Source organism: Ochlerotatus camptorhynchus, unplaced genomic scaffold, assembly GCF_037179485.1.
Source record: "Ochlerotatus camptorhynchus isolate MF236.1 unplaced genomic scaffold, CSIRO-AGI_Acam_v1.1 ptg000094l, whole genome shotgun sequence".
In the NCBI taxonomy this organism is placed as follows: Eukaryota; Metazoa; Arthropoda; class Insecta; order Diptera; family Culicidae; genus Ochlerotatus; species Ochlerotatus camptorhynchus.
In genome coordinates, this window is record NW_027040584.1 from 6,650,540 (window position 1) to 6,666,138 (window position 15,599).

Genomic DNA, 15,599 nt, shown 5'->3' on the forward strand with positions numbered 1-15,599 from the left:
TGGAGAAAACCGTAGTCAAGTGTTCCGCCTTGGTTAGGTGTCTGTATCCGCTGATTTGCCGCAGATCCCACCTCTCAAGGGTGAACAAACTGGCCGTCTACAAACAAATCGTAGCACCTGCGATACTCTACGCAACTCCGGTGTGGGAATCATGTGCACAGACTCACAGGAACAAAATTCAGGTCGCTCAGAATAGAGTGCTGAGGATGGTACTTGATCGTCCTTTCGACACTAGAATAACAAATTTACACGAAGAGGCAGGCATTGCCAAAATAGATTCAAGAATTAACGAAATTAAAACTAAATTTGCTCAAAAATGTAATTTATCAGAACATGCTTTGATAAGCAATTTGTATATAGTAGATTAGGTGTATATAGTAGCTGTAGGTTAGTTGTAGTTGTAAATAGTAGTTATAAGTAGTCTCCTTTTTCCAATTCAAATCAAACTAATCCCACTAAGGTGGTCATACTTTAAAAACATGCCTGATAGGACTAGGAACTGTAAATAATAATTAAAATCTCAAATGCACTAAAGTTGAAAAGACGCATCTGTGTCACTTGAAAATTCATACATGTAAACCACACAAACACAAGAAATAAAGATCATTTAAAGTAAAAAAAGTCCAAATTAATTCATTCAATTCACACTACACAATAGCTCTACTCTGGTGCCGTACGCTGCACATCTTGTCCGCAAAGCTCCTCGTGATGTAGTAATAAGCTGACCCTGACACCCAGCTCGAAGGGTCTCTTACTACTGAATTTGCCGGGACAAATGAACAGTTATCTGAAAGGTAAGTTAATATTGGCATTTGAACTTAGCTACACATTAAAATTAGACAATCAATTCCTATATGAAAAGCAATTAAAAGACTATTCCTACACTGCTACGCCTACTATTCGCATGACATACACATAGCTGGACTGGACGTGGCAATCCAACGATAGATATAGCTGTTATACACGTAATTAAACTTTAATTATCTGCTTTCAGCCATGAAGCTATTTGCTCACTGGACATTACGGTCAATTAATGACTAACTGATGGTTACTATCATCCTGGTGCTGGGAATAAACCTACCACGTTATGCAGGGATTAAGAGAATCACTATTATTCCAATTGCTTCCTACGTGAAAATATGAACATGTTAGATAGAGGACATATCCAATAATTTCTTCCAGGTTATTACGCCCCAACTGGAACATTATGCCTACCATCACAATGCCCAGCGAAGTCGATAAAAAAAATTAAGGCCAGAACTATGGTAAACTGGACCGTAAATCGAGCCCGCCGCCTTCGCCATAATTTACCCTATCTTAGCTAACCAGGTTGTCGAAAGGAGGCCCCATCTTATGATTAATATCATTATGCTGGATATATTAATAGAACAAGTTGAGTATCGCCATAGTGGTAACTTTGAAAATGATTATTAAATAGAGCACAGTTTACGCAGCGAAAGAAAACTGTGGAAGTTAAAAGTCCTTGCTGCAATAAACTCCAGCTATTGGGATAATTATCCCTACCAAACTCATTTCAAACTCTGACAGTATTCTATCCCCGCGGTCATTTTTGTTCGCATCTCCGGTCGACCAGTTTAACAATGACTAAACTTTAATAATGTCACAGGAAAGCAACTGCGACTAGTAGTTACGTATCAAACACTCTGTGATTAATACAGAATTTATCACAGTGTGTGACTATCATCAACGTCCTGGCAGAGCTGTGATGATGGCGACGGATGGTCAATTGTCAAACATCAGTGATGTTAGGACTCTAGTTTTTCATGCGCAAGACTGTAGATGTACCTATAATCAAATTAGTAGGTACATCGCCTTTGAAAACTCCATTCATCGAACGTTTCACAGCTTATCAAAATCAAATTACACGCAGAGATTTGCCCCTCTCTTCATAGATACCACGGATCCGTTTTAATCTTGCAAATTTATAGGGAGCCATATAAAAGTAATCAGGTATAAATTGCTCTTGTATGATGCTCCAAGAGGCAAACTCATTTTATCTTACGTGTAATTGAATTACTTTGTGAATTGTCGCTGTTCTTGCATCCTCCCGATTGTATCTCCTTCGGTACTGTTCAGGCAAATAATTGAATAAAGCATATTCGACCGAGTAGTTTGTGAAACTCGGTAAGGGAGCAATTTGTTTTCGGTTGATAGAGGCAGTTGGAAAAAAATTAACACTAGGCAATCGGTAAATTTGAAATCACTTATGTACGTTTTAGTTTCTACTCGCATGTTGACAGTCACCGTCTTTTGTTTTTCATTCTTCAGGTTATGTTACTCATATAAACATATAAAGAGACAAATTTATATTCCTTAGAGAGCATTAGAAGGAAGAAAAATAGAATTTCCACAATCCCTGAGGAATGGATCACATCATTCGAGCAGTTTGACATAATGTTTTTTACCACTCAAACTTGGCCGTGGAACAATATTTTGACAGAAATTCTAGAAGAGAAAATATTCACTTATATTTTTGTTTTCGTTCGAACCGTATTTTCCATACAAAAAAAAGTTTTTTGTATGGAAAATACGGTTTGAAAGAAAACAAGAATATGTGGGATTGTCTTGTTTATACTTAGCTAGAAAAATCTGGAATTTATTGCTTCACTTTCCTAAAATCACGGGTAGAAGGTCGTCTCAAAACTGTTGTCTGAAGATCACGCACTACGATATTTTAAATGATTCTGAAACTTGAGAAAACAAAATTAAGAATCTGATCAACTGACGCGATTGGTCAAGCCGGCAATGGATCGAGTGATGTGCGTTGTTCGAGTATCGGGGACACTCTCAAGTCCCTGAAGGTTGAAGCTAGACGGATTGGACTTTCCGTCAACGCATCTAAGACAAAATACATGAAAGCAAGAGGTTCTAGGGAAGACTATTGTAGCCTTCCACCCCGAGTTCAGATTGACGCTGATGAAATCGAGGTGGTCGATGAACATTTAGGCTCACTGGTGACCGCCGAAAATGATACCAGCAGAGAAATTCAAAGACGCATTATGGCAGGGAATCGTGGCTACTTTGGACTCCAGAGGACGCTCCGGTCGAATAAAATTCGCCGCCGCACGAAGTTGACTATCTACAAGACACTGATTAGACCGGTGGTCCTCTACGACCACGAGATCTGGGCTATGCTCGTGGAGGACCAACGCGCCCTTGGTGTTTTCAAACGGTGGAGTACAGATGAATGACGGAACGTGGAGGAGGCAAATGAACCACGGAATGCACCAGCTGCTGGGAGAACCATCCATCCATCGTAAAAATTGGGCGGCTACGGTGGGCTGGGCACGTCGTTAGAATGCCACACGACGTGCCAGTGAAAATGGTTCTCGAAAGCGACTCAACAGGAACAAGAAGAAGAGGCTCGCAGCGGGCAAGATGGATCGACCAAGTCGAAGGCGACCTGCGGACCCTTCGCAGACTACGAGGCTGGCGAAGTGTGGCCATGGATCGAGTAGCGTGGAGACGACTTCTTCGGACAGCAGAGGACAACAAGGCCTTAGCGGGGGAGGTAGCTCATCGATTCTTCCGGTTCGCCTCCTAGCATCGTGCTATAAGGTATCAGGCGATAACCAGGGTAGTTGATCGATAGCTCGATGACGTCATTTCGTTGGCGTCTGCTATGGGAAATTCTCATAGCAGGCGTTGACGATGGGACGTTGTCGAGTTGTTGAATAGCAACTATCGTGCTAACTCACCGATTACCTGTCGATCTGCCAAATTTGGAAAGACGTCTGCATTGAATTGTCTCATATAATAATATTCCGCCCACTATAGCACACGAAATTGCGAGTAGTTGAGTGGAATGGAGATAAGTTAAGCATTGGGTACAGGACCAAGTCTCCCCTGGGTGGTGCCAGAAGATGAGCGCAATAGAATCATCAAGTTGCCATAAGGCACGGAATGAGACTATTGCATGGCTGGGTAGTCAAAGTCTTCCATTCGTTAGTCATTTCAGGTGGATTAGAACAGGTTTAGGTTTAGGGTGGGCGTTGGCCAGATTTGGATTTTTCAGATATAATCCTAAATAGGACCTAGATTATTTAATACACTAGTAACCTCAACTTCTGTCACAATGTTTCATTGTGACTAATCAACACTCAATGGGTAAAATATCAAATTTGCGGTAAATTTGAAAAAAAGGGAACTTGGAGTGTAGAGTGCACTGCCCACTGGACGATTCTGAAGCCTGACCAAGTGAGTGGGTTACGGGTTTATTTGATTGTACGTCATTTCCAAGTTATATATAGATACATTCATACCATTGGCATTTTGTATTTGAGATAAGACAGAGACAGGATGCGGAGGGCCCGCTTAGGGGGAGCGTAACCCATGTTATGGCTTCCATTTATTAAATAGTTCAGATAGGCTGGAAATGATAGGTTCATGGTGAGAAAATGTACCATATGGTGCCCGTTCACTGATCAAAATTAGATTCAAATCGTCAGGCCCTGCCCTGGAATAAGGGAATTGACGATGATTTGTCAAGTTTCATTTTGCATTTGCATATAATTGTAAGTTTAGGTTTGCTTTTGTAATTGTAAGATAGATAGTTTGCCTCAATTGAAACATTGAGTTAAACATGACGAATCATACCTCTAAAATAGTAGTAGTTACAGTGCCGCATTATCTAACTTTTGTTTTGTTTGTTTACATATAACTAATACTAATACCTCCTTGTTTTCTCTCTAATTTGTCTACTATGTCCCACCATCACGATGAGAGATGAGCTACCGTACATGGTACACGCACATATACACTCCCAAAATAGTATGCCGCAAGTAAGTATATCACAGAGGCAACTAAAGATCCTGAAACAAAAACCGAAAACGCTTTACGGCAGATTGGTTTACAGTGGTCGACCAGGGTGTGTGCGGATAAATTACAAAATTACAATTAGGGTAGATGTACCAGTTATGGCTGTGCGTTCCTGTTGTGGTGTGTTCCAATCATGGCCTATGGAAATCCTATATGCCATGATTGGAACACATCATAATAGGAGCGTATAGCCATAACTGGTACATCTACCCTACATCATTATTCCATACATCAGCTTGAATTACGTTGATCGATATTACATTTTTTTTGCTGTGCACTACACCACCGGAGCCAGCAAAGTTCAACAATCCATCGTTGCTTATGCCTTTGTTGTCGTTTGGAACCAGTTTTGCGAGGTAGGTGACGATTGTGCGTATTTCTCGCGTAAATTTTGAAAAGGGCCTAGCCTGAACAATACGTAAAGAGCAAATTGAAACATTGTACGTCGCGTGAATGTGGAACTTAATGAAGGCCTAAGTACTTTTTCGTAGTTTTTAGTTTTCGGATTTGAAAGATCGTCGGTTACAGTGGCCTGCTTACTGAGCAGAAAAACGCGGTCCCAGGTTCTTACATATCAAAGAGATTTATAGTAAAATCGCTTGTGTATCGTGTATTTTGCGAAACTCGTTGTTGTCGTTGGTTCCGGGTTTGAATGGATACAAAAATTTGAGCAACGGTATTATGTGATATGAGGGGCTCGGTGGCCTTAGGGCAACCGTTTTTGCTTACTGAGCAGAACATCATGAGTCTAATCTCAGGCCCATCCACAATCAAGATTCGTCAATCGTTTTATTTGTTAATATGACTACATGGTAATAACAGCAACTCGGTGATTAAAAAGGTGCTCGTCTGCCTAGTGGCAAACGTTTTTGCTTACTGAGCAGAAGACCGTGGGTTTAGTCCCAAGCTCCTTCGCGTTATATGATCGTTAGGACATTAATTCAGCTTATCGTTTACCAAAACGAACCCTGCTGCAAACCCAACCCTCTTATCCAACATCCCAGTGATTCCTCGTGGAAGTGCAGAGGTGTTCTCGGCTTCCATCAAAGCGAGTGTCATGTCAACACAATCCTTCCCATTCCTTTCTTGACCTGTGTTCGGGCGCGGCCGGCGCTGGTATTGCCTAATTCAAGATCACCAGTTTTTACACATTGAGGATGATTGCTAGTCCCAAGCATCGTCTATTGGTTCTCTGTGTAATTACAGCTGATCTGGCAATAACAGAGTAGCAACCGTGGGCGGTCAATCAAGCTCAAGCTCAAGCTCAAGCAGAGGACAACAAGGCCTTAGCCTGATTGGTAAATAAGTTAGGAAATCTACATTGTCTGAATCCTGGAAAACAACAATCTAGATCGTAACGCGCAGGTTACATGTTATGTAGTTTTGTAGCCGTTTTTTTCACGGCCGTATGTATTATCGATCAACGTAATTCAAGCTGATGTATGAACCCAACCAAAAGATGGTGTTAGTTTGCGTTTTGCTGAAGTTTTGTTCGCAATAGCTCATGTGCTCTTACCTGTTGTTGGTCGTGATTTGCTCGATTTGTTCCGCTATTTGACAGCTCAATTGGTTCCCACGATTGTATCCGCCAGACTATTAGCGAATTCGTTTATTATCGGGGTTGGAACCAGTTCCAACCCAGTGCGAAACCGAACTTTTTGTCAGTGCGAACCTCAACCTAAGCTAGGTTTTAAAAACAAATGAGCAAACTGACGTTCGTCAGAAAACAAGCAGTCCCAATCTTGATACCCGATCCAGGTTGGAACTTTTTTTTTTTTTTTTTTCTTTATTTAAGAGATTTTTAGCCTTAGGCTAGTTCATCTCTATTGCCAGGTTGGAACTGAATAATAAACGAATTCACTATATGAATATAACGACAATACTTCGCAGTACCCAGGAAAATACTATCCGACGCAGCGCTTGAAATCGGTTTCAATTCGCGTTTCCCGACTGTCGCAACCGCCGAAATTCGCGTCAAATGTTTTTCGTTTCGCTCACGAACCGAACATATAAAGTCTTTTCATCCATTTAATTCCACTACCTTATTTGCTTATCCTTGACAGATACGCGTATTTCGTCTACAATGTGCAGACTTCGACTAGTCGAGTATTAGTACAAGACACTGAAGAAGTCTGCACATTGCAGACGAAATACGCGTATCTGTCAAGGATAAGCAAAAAAGGTAGTGGAATTAAATGGAAATTACTAATCTTTCTCTCTCTCTCTCTCTCTTTATACAGGTATTCCACTAAGACGCCCACATTCATCAGGATTCTTTTCATCCACTAATCCGACATCCGACACGATCAGGACCAAAATGTTCTTCGAAGAAAAAGGAGAAAAGCAAGTGGAATGTAATTTAACCTTTATTTTCAATGAACTGAAAAACGCATCCTCACCGCACGAGAACTCTTACTTGTATGATTATTTTCCTCTTCCTAGTATCCTTTCTGTTTCCGCTCAAACTCTCCACAACTCCTAACAAAACTATCGTCTACACTGAAATTATACATTTATCGCGTCACCTTTTATATAGACCAATCTACATTGATCGATTCTCTTCATCGACTCTCTCTTTCGCTGCATTCATATTTCAGACTAATTTTTCTTCATAGTCTGTTAAAAGAAAGTATTGTTAAGCGTATTGGTGGATAAGAACAGCTGAACATGTTTTTGGAGTCTGGTTTTTAACGAAAGAGAGAGTCGATCAATGTAGATTGGTCTATTTGAAAAGTGACGCGAGATTTGTCGTTTCTTTTAGGGAAGGTCCATTAATTATGTCACGCAAATTTGGCCCCCTCCCCCCTTTGTCACATTTTTTGTATGCACCTTAAATTTTTTTGTATGGCTCGTCACAGTTTCCAAAACCCCCACTCCCCCCTAAAAGTGTGACATAATTAATGGACGATCCCTTAGTGTAACAAACATATTTCATCAAAAGTAGGGCAAGATGGGTCATCTACTAGATTTATTTATTGTTTGATTATTGTCAACATCATCAATAGCCTCAATGCTGAATTGAAAAAAGCAAACCATCATTATGATTGCATTGAATCTATTGATTTTGACGAACAAATAATTTAATAAATGTACTAGCTGACCCATCTTGCCCCAAATTACCCTAATATCTAATAAAAGTTTGGGGTTTTAAGGTGCAAGTATGTATACAAATTTATATACGTATTGCAATTGATCCAGAAAATTGGACTTTTTTACAAAAGTGAGCTGTACGTTGTGCATGATGGTATATTAAGACCGTATCTTTTCAATCCTATATTAAATACACGAAAAGTATGCCATACCAACGACCGAAATGCACGCCGGCAATTGCTTTACTTCGGTGCAATTTCCTTCATCGTTTCTTCCAGATAGTTGGCAATCAACGGATACACCACATCGTATTGGGATACGTTCTTCTGCCGAACAACAGTGCGATATTTCTGCAAAGCACCCGTTATTAATTCCAACCGATCGCGCTCGGACGAGTGGGATTCCAGCCATTGAATCAGCTTCTCATTGGACCAACCGGCGGTAGCGTGAGGACTGGCTAGCTCTGGTCCAGCGAAACCAAACAAGATGAATAGCACAATATAAGGCGGCACAACTCCTCCCGTTCCAGATGTATGCTGCACCAATTCCTCGGCCGAAACTGTTAGAAGTGACGATATTGCTCTCAGTAGTCGAAAACTTTTGCCCAATACTGCTAAATCCGGGACGATAGGCTTCAGTGCCAGCTCCAAGTGATGACAGTCGGCCTTGAGTCTCTGCCGACCGGTATTGGAAATTGGTCTCAGTATTGATACATTCTGCACAAAGAGTTCAATACATCGGGCAGCCAAGTGCTGGCCGCTTTCTTCAATGATAGGTTTGTCTGCAAATGGTGCAATATGCGAGTTCCACGACCGCACAAGAAAATCTTGTAGCTCCTTCATATAGAACGACGGACCAGCTGTCGAAATTGTAGCTGTATTTAAACCAGGCTCGCGGTGCATGCTCAGCAGAATTATATTTACAGCCGAGTGAATCGAGGCAATAAGTTGTTGCATTATTGCAAGGGTGATGGTGCGACCATCGTTGAGGCTCTTTTTCAACTTGGCCGCCGCTTCGGTGTTGGAAAATTTGGTCCCTAAATTTTGAATCAGCCGGCATATGGCCTCATGGTGGTAGTGCACAATATTCGCCAGTGTAATATTTTGTGATTGCGAAGCATTCGGATTGTCTGCAATATTCAAAAAAAAATTGGATACAAAGTCGCTTGTGAATAATTATAACGACTTACCTAACACCTGCTGTGTATCGCCACCTAGTTTCACATTCCGTTCGATTCTGTTCCACAAGTCCTGATTGGATACACAAATCACTTCCGTCACCTGCCGTGTCAATCGGTCGTCAACAACAGCCGCATTCAACTCCGTAGAAGCTACACGCACAACACTATCGATGACCTCTTGATTGGGGAAATCTATGTCGATTAGCACGGCTTTCAAATTGTTAGCACATTTTTCCAAATACCCTGCTTCCAATGCGATGAAGGTTTCGTCTCCAAAAACGAAAGCATTGTCGATTTTCTTTTCCAAGGCACGTGCTACGGAAAGCAACTTAGGAAGTCCCTGTTGAAGCGCCTGGTAAACATGTGGTTGGGCACCGATGAAAGATTCGATCAGTTGCTTTTCCAACTTATTCCAAAAGTCGTTGGTTATCATTTTGGCCATTGTGAGACAATCCTCCGCCAGAGGTAAGCCCAACAAACAACGTTGAAGAAATGCAATCTGTTGGCAGTAGCTGTAGAACTCATCCAGGAAAAGCCATTCTAATGCTTGCCACAACTTGGTTCGGAAATGAGTGGAACTGGTCAGTACGGGAGCCTTTCCGGGGCCTTTGGATTGAACGCGATCTAATTTTTCCCTGTTATTACTAACAACTGTATCCTGCACGCGCAATTTGCCCACATCTGATGCCGCATAGCATTCTTTAATGGAATCTAAAAAGTTACAAGAAAGAAAAAGAACCATAATTGTTATTCTCGTCCAGTTAGCTCCAAGTAAATGGTTTACCTCTAATATAGCGCTGATAAGTTTCAGAAATATTATCCAGACATTTTGCTAGTGTTTTCAGATTTAGAAAAATTCTCAAACAGTTCTTCGTTTCATCTTCCTTTGCATTTTGTATGCTTTGAAATAAATCCCTATTTGCAACCTGTAAAAAACGAATATTGATAAATTCTCAACTGTTCAACCAATTTACATTTTAGGTACTATTAGTAATAACCTTTATAAGGCGTGTCTTAACGGAGCTCATCGTGGAAATTTCCTCTTTCAGAAACTCTATTTGACTCAGATCAACATCCTCCATTACGCTTTCAAGTTCAAAAACAATCCGTGCTTGCTCCGGTAGCTCCGTAGCTTTATCCAGTGCTTTATAAATTTGAAGAAACCGTCCACTCTGCCGGAGCACATGGGAAGCCTCATGCAGTCGTCCAAGAATTTTAGTTTGCGTTTCCAGTTGCTCAAACGGTACGTTAATTTGCTTTTTCAACCTATCGGCGCTGTGCTGAAGCGAATCGATGTGACCAGAAATGGAACTGATGGCAGTGTTGAGCCGGCCTGCATGGTTCGCCTGTGACAACAGAGCTCCGTACTGGCCGCGAACCTGCGTTTGCAGGTGTGAGGAAACCTGCTCCAATCCATCCGACAATTTTGCAATTTGCTCCGTGATGGTCATAGTGGTGGAAAGATCCGTTTTCGCATCCTGTCTATCCTCCAAGAAAATGCGGAAAAATTCTGGAAAACAACAATAACATCACCACTGTATTAATATTTAAATTTAACTCACCATCATTCTGCAGGTCATCACAAATATCAGTTTCGATGTTTTCCATGATTCGGAGATGCTATTGTTAGTTGAATGATCTGTAAATTGCAAATATTGATGATAAAACACAAATTTTACAAAATTTAATGCCACGAAAAGAAAATAACACATACTGAACTGATGATTGGTAATGATGACGTTCGATTTTTTTCAGTTCTCTTCGTTCTCTTTAATCAATGCATTCACAACAGAAACAAAGATAAGCCATTGTTGAACTGTTGCACCTTCCATCGTATTGGACACTGTTCACGGTAACCGCAAAAACCCCAATAATGACTACAAAGTAAGCATTTTCGAGGGAAACTGGGACTACCCATTAAATTAGGAAAAATTTACCCATTTATGAGTAATTACAACTACAAAAACAAGTAGTAAGTATTCATTTTTGAATAACAAATACTCATAAATGGATAATATTTTTACTCATTAGTCTCCGTCGAAAATGCTTACTTTGTAGTCATTATTGGATATTTAGCGGCTACCGTGTTGGACAGAGTTTTGTTTGTTTTCACGCCAGTTCAAACTCCCAAATTTGGGTAAAGTCCACCCAGAACGGTAAAAACTGAACCTAACCAAAAATTGGTACACTTGGTTGGGAGAGACAAGTTGACAAATATAGACTACACTGACATGAATCCGATCGACGTTGTTCATTTGGCAACTTGTCACTCCCAACATAATTTACCCATTTTTGGGTTAGTTCAGTTTTTACCGATCCGCGTGGATTCGACCCAAATAAGGGTTGTTTTGAAATAGCGTGTTGAATGATTTTATAAGCATGTGTGCTTTTGACACTCTTTCAGCTCTGTCTGACTGTCAAATTGTGTTGTTGCATCATGTCGCTGTACGGACGTATTTTTCGTCGCTGGAATCATTTTGTAACGCTAAAACAGTACGAAAATGTTCAAGTGGCCAAAGGAAACCCGCAAAACCTGGTACAGAAAGTTACACCAGCATTAGGGGGGAAATTATTCGTGGCCTGGCACCCGGAACCAAAGTTTCCCTACAAGTATTCGAAGCCAATAGAAAGAACCCCAGTAGAGTCTGGTCCGTCACTAGTTCGCGATGAGCTGGTCCTTACCGGAGCCAAAAATCTGAAGGCCAAACATCCAGATATGGTGCGTCAGGAGCTTTCTAAGGTTACATTTACGACCAAGCACCGTTGGTTCCCCCGGGCACGTGATAAGAAAGCAAAGAAGACCCCCATGGATCGCGAGTATCTGTAGGTGTTTAGTTTTTATTATTTAGAATAAAGCACACAAATAGTGAATAAAGTTTTTCATTTTCCCTGACTCTTCCTTACTGATGCTAAGAGCTTCCATCAAAACAATAAAGCAAGCCCTTATCCCAGGATAATTATCTACCATGTTCATTCTGCTCTTCGCTTCTTCACCAACGAACCCAATAGATCCGAAATGGTTGGCATTGTGGCCTGGTCGAATGTTGTCTTGGCAGATGACGATGGTTGAACTTCTGTCGTTTCTTTAGCACTGTTCTTCAAATCCCGATGATGCGGAAAGGTAGGCATGAGCTTTGGATCGCACGGAAGTGGGGCTTCCTTAAAGTAACTGCTTTGAAGACACTCTTCGGCTGTAGCACGCTTCTTCGGGTCGTACATGAATAGAAAATTGAGCAACCGAAGTCCAGCTGAAGAAAGCCAGGCAAACTTCGGTTTAAGATTGTTGTACGGCTGAGATTTGAGTGTAAAATTCTGAACAGCTGGTAGAGATGAAAAGTCGGGCCAAATGGTTTCCGAAGGAGTTCCCAGCAAATCAATTATGAGCTCAATCTGAGAAATTTCGCTTAGTCCAGGCATGAGAGGCTTATGAGCAAGTAATTCTCCCAAAATGCATCCGGTTGCCCACATGTCTACTGCAGTTGTTTGTACCTTCGATCCAAACAGTAGCTCAGGAGGACGATACCAAAGAGTTACCAAACCAGGAGTCATTGGTTTATCTGAATCGCTCATATACCGAGCCAAACCAAAGTCTGCAATCTTCAAACAGCCTTTGTCTGTTAGTAGTAAATTTGAAACTTTTAAATCTCTATGGATAATGTAGTTTGCATGGAGGTACTTGAGTCCTTTCAGCAGCTGAATGACAATGCATTTGACTTGAGACTCGGAAAAAGGCGTCTCCATGTTATCCAAGAGAGAAGCCAAATCCTGCTCGCAAAATTCCATTACCAGAAATATGCTTTCCAAACTGTTGCCTACAACAACTTCCTTAAGTTTGACCACATTTTCGTGATTACAATTTTTCAAAATTTGAATCTCGCGCAATCCACTCACAGGGAATCCATCTTTGAACATTTCCTGGTCGATTCGTACCTTTTTGAGCGCTACAATCTCATTACACTTCGTATCCCTAGCACGAACTGGAAGAAAAGATTAGTTAATACATGGTTGTTGTTTTTGTTGTTGTTTGTATCTCTCACAAACGATTCCGTAAGTTCCTTCACCGACTCGGTTACATTTCTGGAAAGCCGAAACATACCGGCATCTGCCGAACTAAAATGGCATCCCTTTATTAAAATATCACTTGAAAACTATTCAAACTAAATTTTACGTACGACATCTTTAGTTGGAATTTCTATCAACTTTTTGGTGCGGAATGACATCAACGCTCCCTTCCGAACGATCGGTCCGACCGGGTCATTGCCGCCAACTCCTGTAATTCCTTTATCATGTTTACCATCATCTTCGGCTTTACGTTTTTCTGCAAAGCAAAGCATAACTATGATTAAAAATTGCCCTTAACGATGACGCTTCGCTCGAACAAACCTTTCGTCATTTTGCACTGAATTTTCTGCTATAATCGCAAAAACTGAACTGCAAATGAAATTATTTACTCCAGTCTAACAATGAAGGCGTGTGATTATTGTGATGACGATGAACGATGATGATGATGATGATGTTGCACGGAGATGAAAAACTACCCAAAATTAAGTAATTTGTAAATCGCGTACACAGCAAAAAAAAATGTGATATCGATCAACGTAATTCAAGCTGATGTATGAAATAATGATGTAATAGCAAAAAGCAGATACAATTTTACATCAATAGATGTAATTTTGTTCGAAAATTGATGTAAATCGTACAACGTAATATTACACAACCGGCGGAATAACCTCTGTGCAGCTGTTTGGATGTAATATTCAACAACTTTTTTTCTGTGCACAGAAAAAAAAGTTGTTGAATATTACATCCATACTGCTGCAACCAGACTTGGACACCGCTCGGTGCGGCTCGGTGGCAACCTACTCATGTATGCACAGCACTGGGTTTCTTCGATAAAGCACCCGGTGTCGGTGCAACATGTTGGCACGCCACCGAACCAAAAGAGAAACCCAAACGCAGTGCTACGGGCTTCGGCTCGGAGCCAACGTTGTTGGTGATGCGCTATACTCGGTCCCATTTGCGTTTTTGTCAAAACTGAGTTTTTCAATGGAAGTGGTAGCAAGTAGCTCATAGTTTAATTATACTCGATGAACTCAAGAAATTTGTTCTCAAATAGTTTAGAAAAATGGGCTAGTAGGTTTTCCCTTTACATAAGAATCCATGGTGCGAAGATAACTTAAAACGCGTTCTTAATTGCGTCCGTCATTTCTCTCGACAGGAACAGGGTCCGTTCGGATACGGATGTGTTGGCCATTTTCGAAATGTTGAAAATTATGAATAACCGGGTGAAGCAAAATGTCTAGATCAACCATAGAAAAGGGCCCATCAGCATTTGTAAACAAATTGTTCTAAAGCCTTTTCCTAACACAGCAAAGGCCGCCTACGCAAACCAACACCATCATCGGATTAGGGAAAGTTTCCCCTACATGATATGGCGTTGGTTTGCGTGGGTGGCCTTCGCTTAGTGAGGAAAGGTCTTTAGAACGGTTTGTTTACAAATGCTGAAGGGCCCTTTTCTATTGTTAATACAGAACTTCTTTGGTGCTCTGGTGCTAATTTTACCACTCATCATTCTCGTCTACGATTATGTTTGGTACATGTTGTGCCGCGCTGCGTAAACTACAGAAAGTTTTCTAAATAAGAGGTCAATCAGAAAAGGAACGAAAAAAATTAGCTGCAGGTAGACTGCGATAATGGAAACAAAGAAGAAGAAGCACGGTATTCTGTCTGGCACCGGACCCTGGCACGGAGCCACACGGAGCGCACCGAATAATCATAGCACGGCACCAAGCCGAATAAAACGGCTCCGCGTTCAGGTTTCTTGTTCGTATCGGTGGCGAGCCGACAAGAGGTACCGAAACCAAGTGCGTGTGAGCTTTGAACGGGGAGCAATATTATTGCACGGCTCGGAGTGCCGGTGGGTGTTTTTCCAAGTTTGGCTGCAACCAGGTCAATCCATCGGTTGTGTAATATAACGTTGTACGATGTACATCGATTTTGCGAACAAAATTACATCCATTGATATAATATTGTATCTGCTTTTTGCTATTACATCATTATTTCATACATCAGCTTGAATTACGTTGATCGATATTACATTTTTTTTGCTGTGTGGTTTATCCCAGAAACGATTTCCACGCTCCCAGATTTGTTTTCGAAAATCCACGAGCGCCTCATTTTATCTGTCAAACTTTCATGGGGAATCAAAAAAATTATAGTGTAGTACTGGAATTTAGAATGGACCTTACTGACTACCATAACCATTACCATTAAAGTTCTCAAACCATAAGTTAAAAGGTTCTAATATAGTTCTCTTTCCGAAAATGTATGGAGAAAACAAGAATTTGGAACGGTAATGGTTCTTAACAACCCATTATTTGTAAGGTTCAGTTCCACAAAACCATAATACATAAGGTTGAAACTTTATCATTAAACGTTCATGTAAAGTTCCATAACCATTTCAGTTAAAGTTTAGCAGGGATTATAAACA

At 40.9% G+C, this 15,599-nt stretch overlaps 2 protein-coding genes across 3 annotated transcripts; both read right to left on the reverse strand.

The window, feature by feature from the left end:
- Nucleotides 1–7,666: 7,666 nt before the first annotated feature.
- On the reverse strand, nt 7,667–10,842 carry fws (four way stop). 2 transcript variants are annotated; one of them, XM_065218787.1, is made up of 6 exons: nt 10,824–10,842; nt 10,672–10,748; nt 10,108–10,619; nt 9,894–10,035; nt 9,119–9,820; nt 7,667–9,058 (listed from the first exon to the last, which is right to left on the reverse strand). In XM_065218787.1, exons 2-6 carry the CDS (start codon nt 10,715–10,717, stop codon nt 8,172–8,174), a joined length of 2,289 nt encoding a protein of 762 aa, XP_065074859.1. In that variant the 5' UTR covers nt 10,718–10,748; nt 10,824–10,842; the 3' UTR covers nt 7,667–8,171. The 2 variants fall into 2 exon arrangements, with proteins under 2 accessions (XP_065074859.1, XP_065074858.1); XM_065218786.1 differs by lacking the exon at nt 10,824–10,842 and having other exon boundaries at nt 10,672–10,780.
- A 1,094-nt stretch (nt 10,843–11,936) lies between these two features.
- On the reverse strand, nt 11,937–13,577 carry Cdc10 (cyclin-dependent kinase 10). The gene is made up of 4 exons (XM_065218789.1): nt 13,493–13,577; nt 13,282–13,427; nt 13,147–13,219; nt 11,937–13,086 (listed from the first exon to the last, which is right to left on the reverse strand). Exons 1-4 carry the CDS (start codon nt 13,500–13,502, stop codon nt 12,080–12,082), a joined length of 1,236 nt encoding a protein of 411 aa, XP_065074861.1. The 5' UTR covers nt 13,503–13,577; the 3' UTR covers nt 11,937–12,079.
- Between the last annotated feature and the right edge of the window lie 2,022 nt (nt 13,578–15,599).

Bases quoted from the DNA above. Each gene is read 5' to 3' on its own strand.
- fws (XM_065218787.1), bottom strand. From the start codon at position 10,717: ATGGAAAACATCGAAACTGATATTTGTGATGACCTGCAGAATGATG. The intron at 10,620-10,671 runs GTGAGTTAAATT...GTTGTTTTCCAG, and splicing joins TGATGACCTGCAGAATGATG to AATTTTTCCGCATTTTCTTG. The intron at 9,059-9,118 runs GTAAGTCGTTAT...TGAATATTGCAG, and splicing joins CGATACACAGCAGGTGTTAG to ACAATCCGAATGCTTCGCAA.
- Cdc10 (XM_065218789.1), bottom strand. The intron at 13,220-13,281 runs GTACGTAAAATT...ATGCCATTTTAG, and splicing joins AAATTCCAACTAAAGATGTC to TTCGGCAGATGCCGGTATGT. The intron at 13,087-13,146 runs GTGAGAGATACA...CTTTTCTTCCAG, and splicing joins AGGAACTTACGGAATCGTTT to TTCGTGCTAGGGATACGAAG.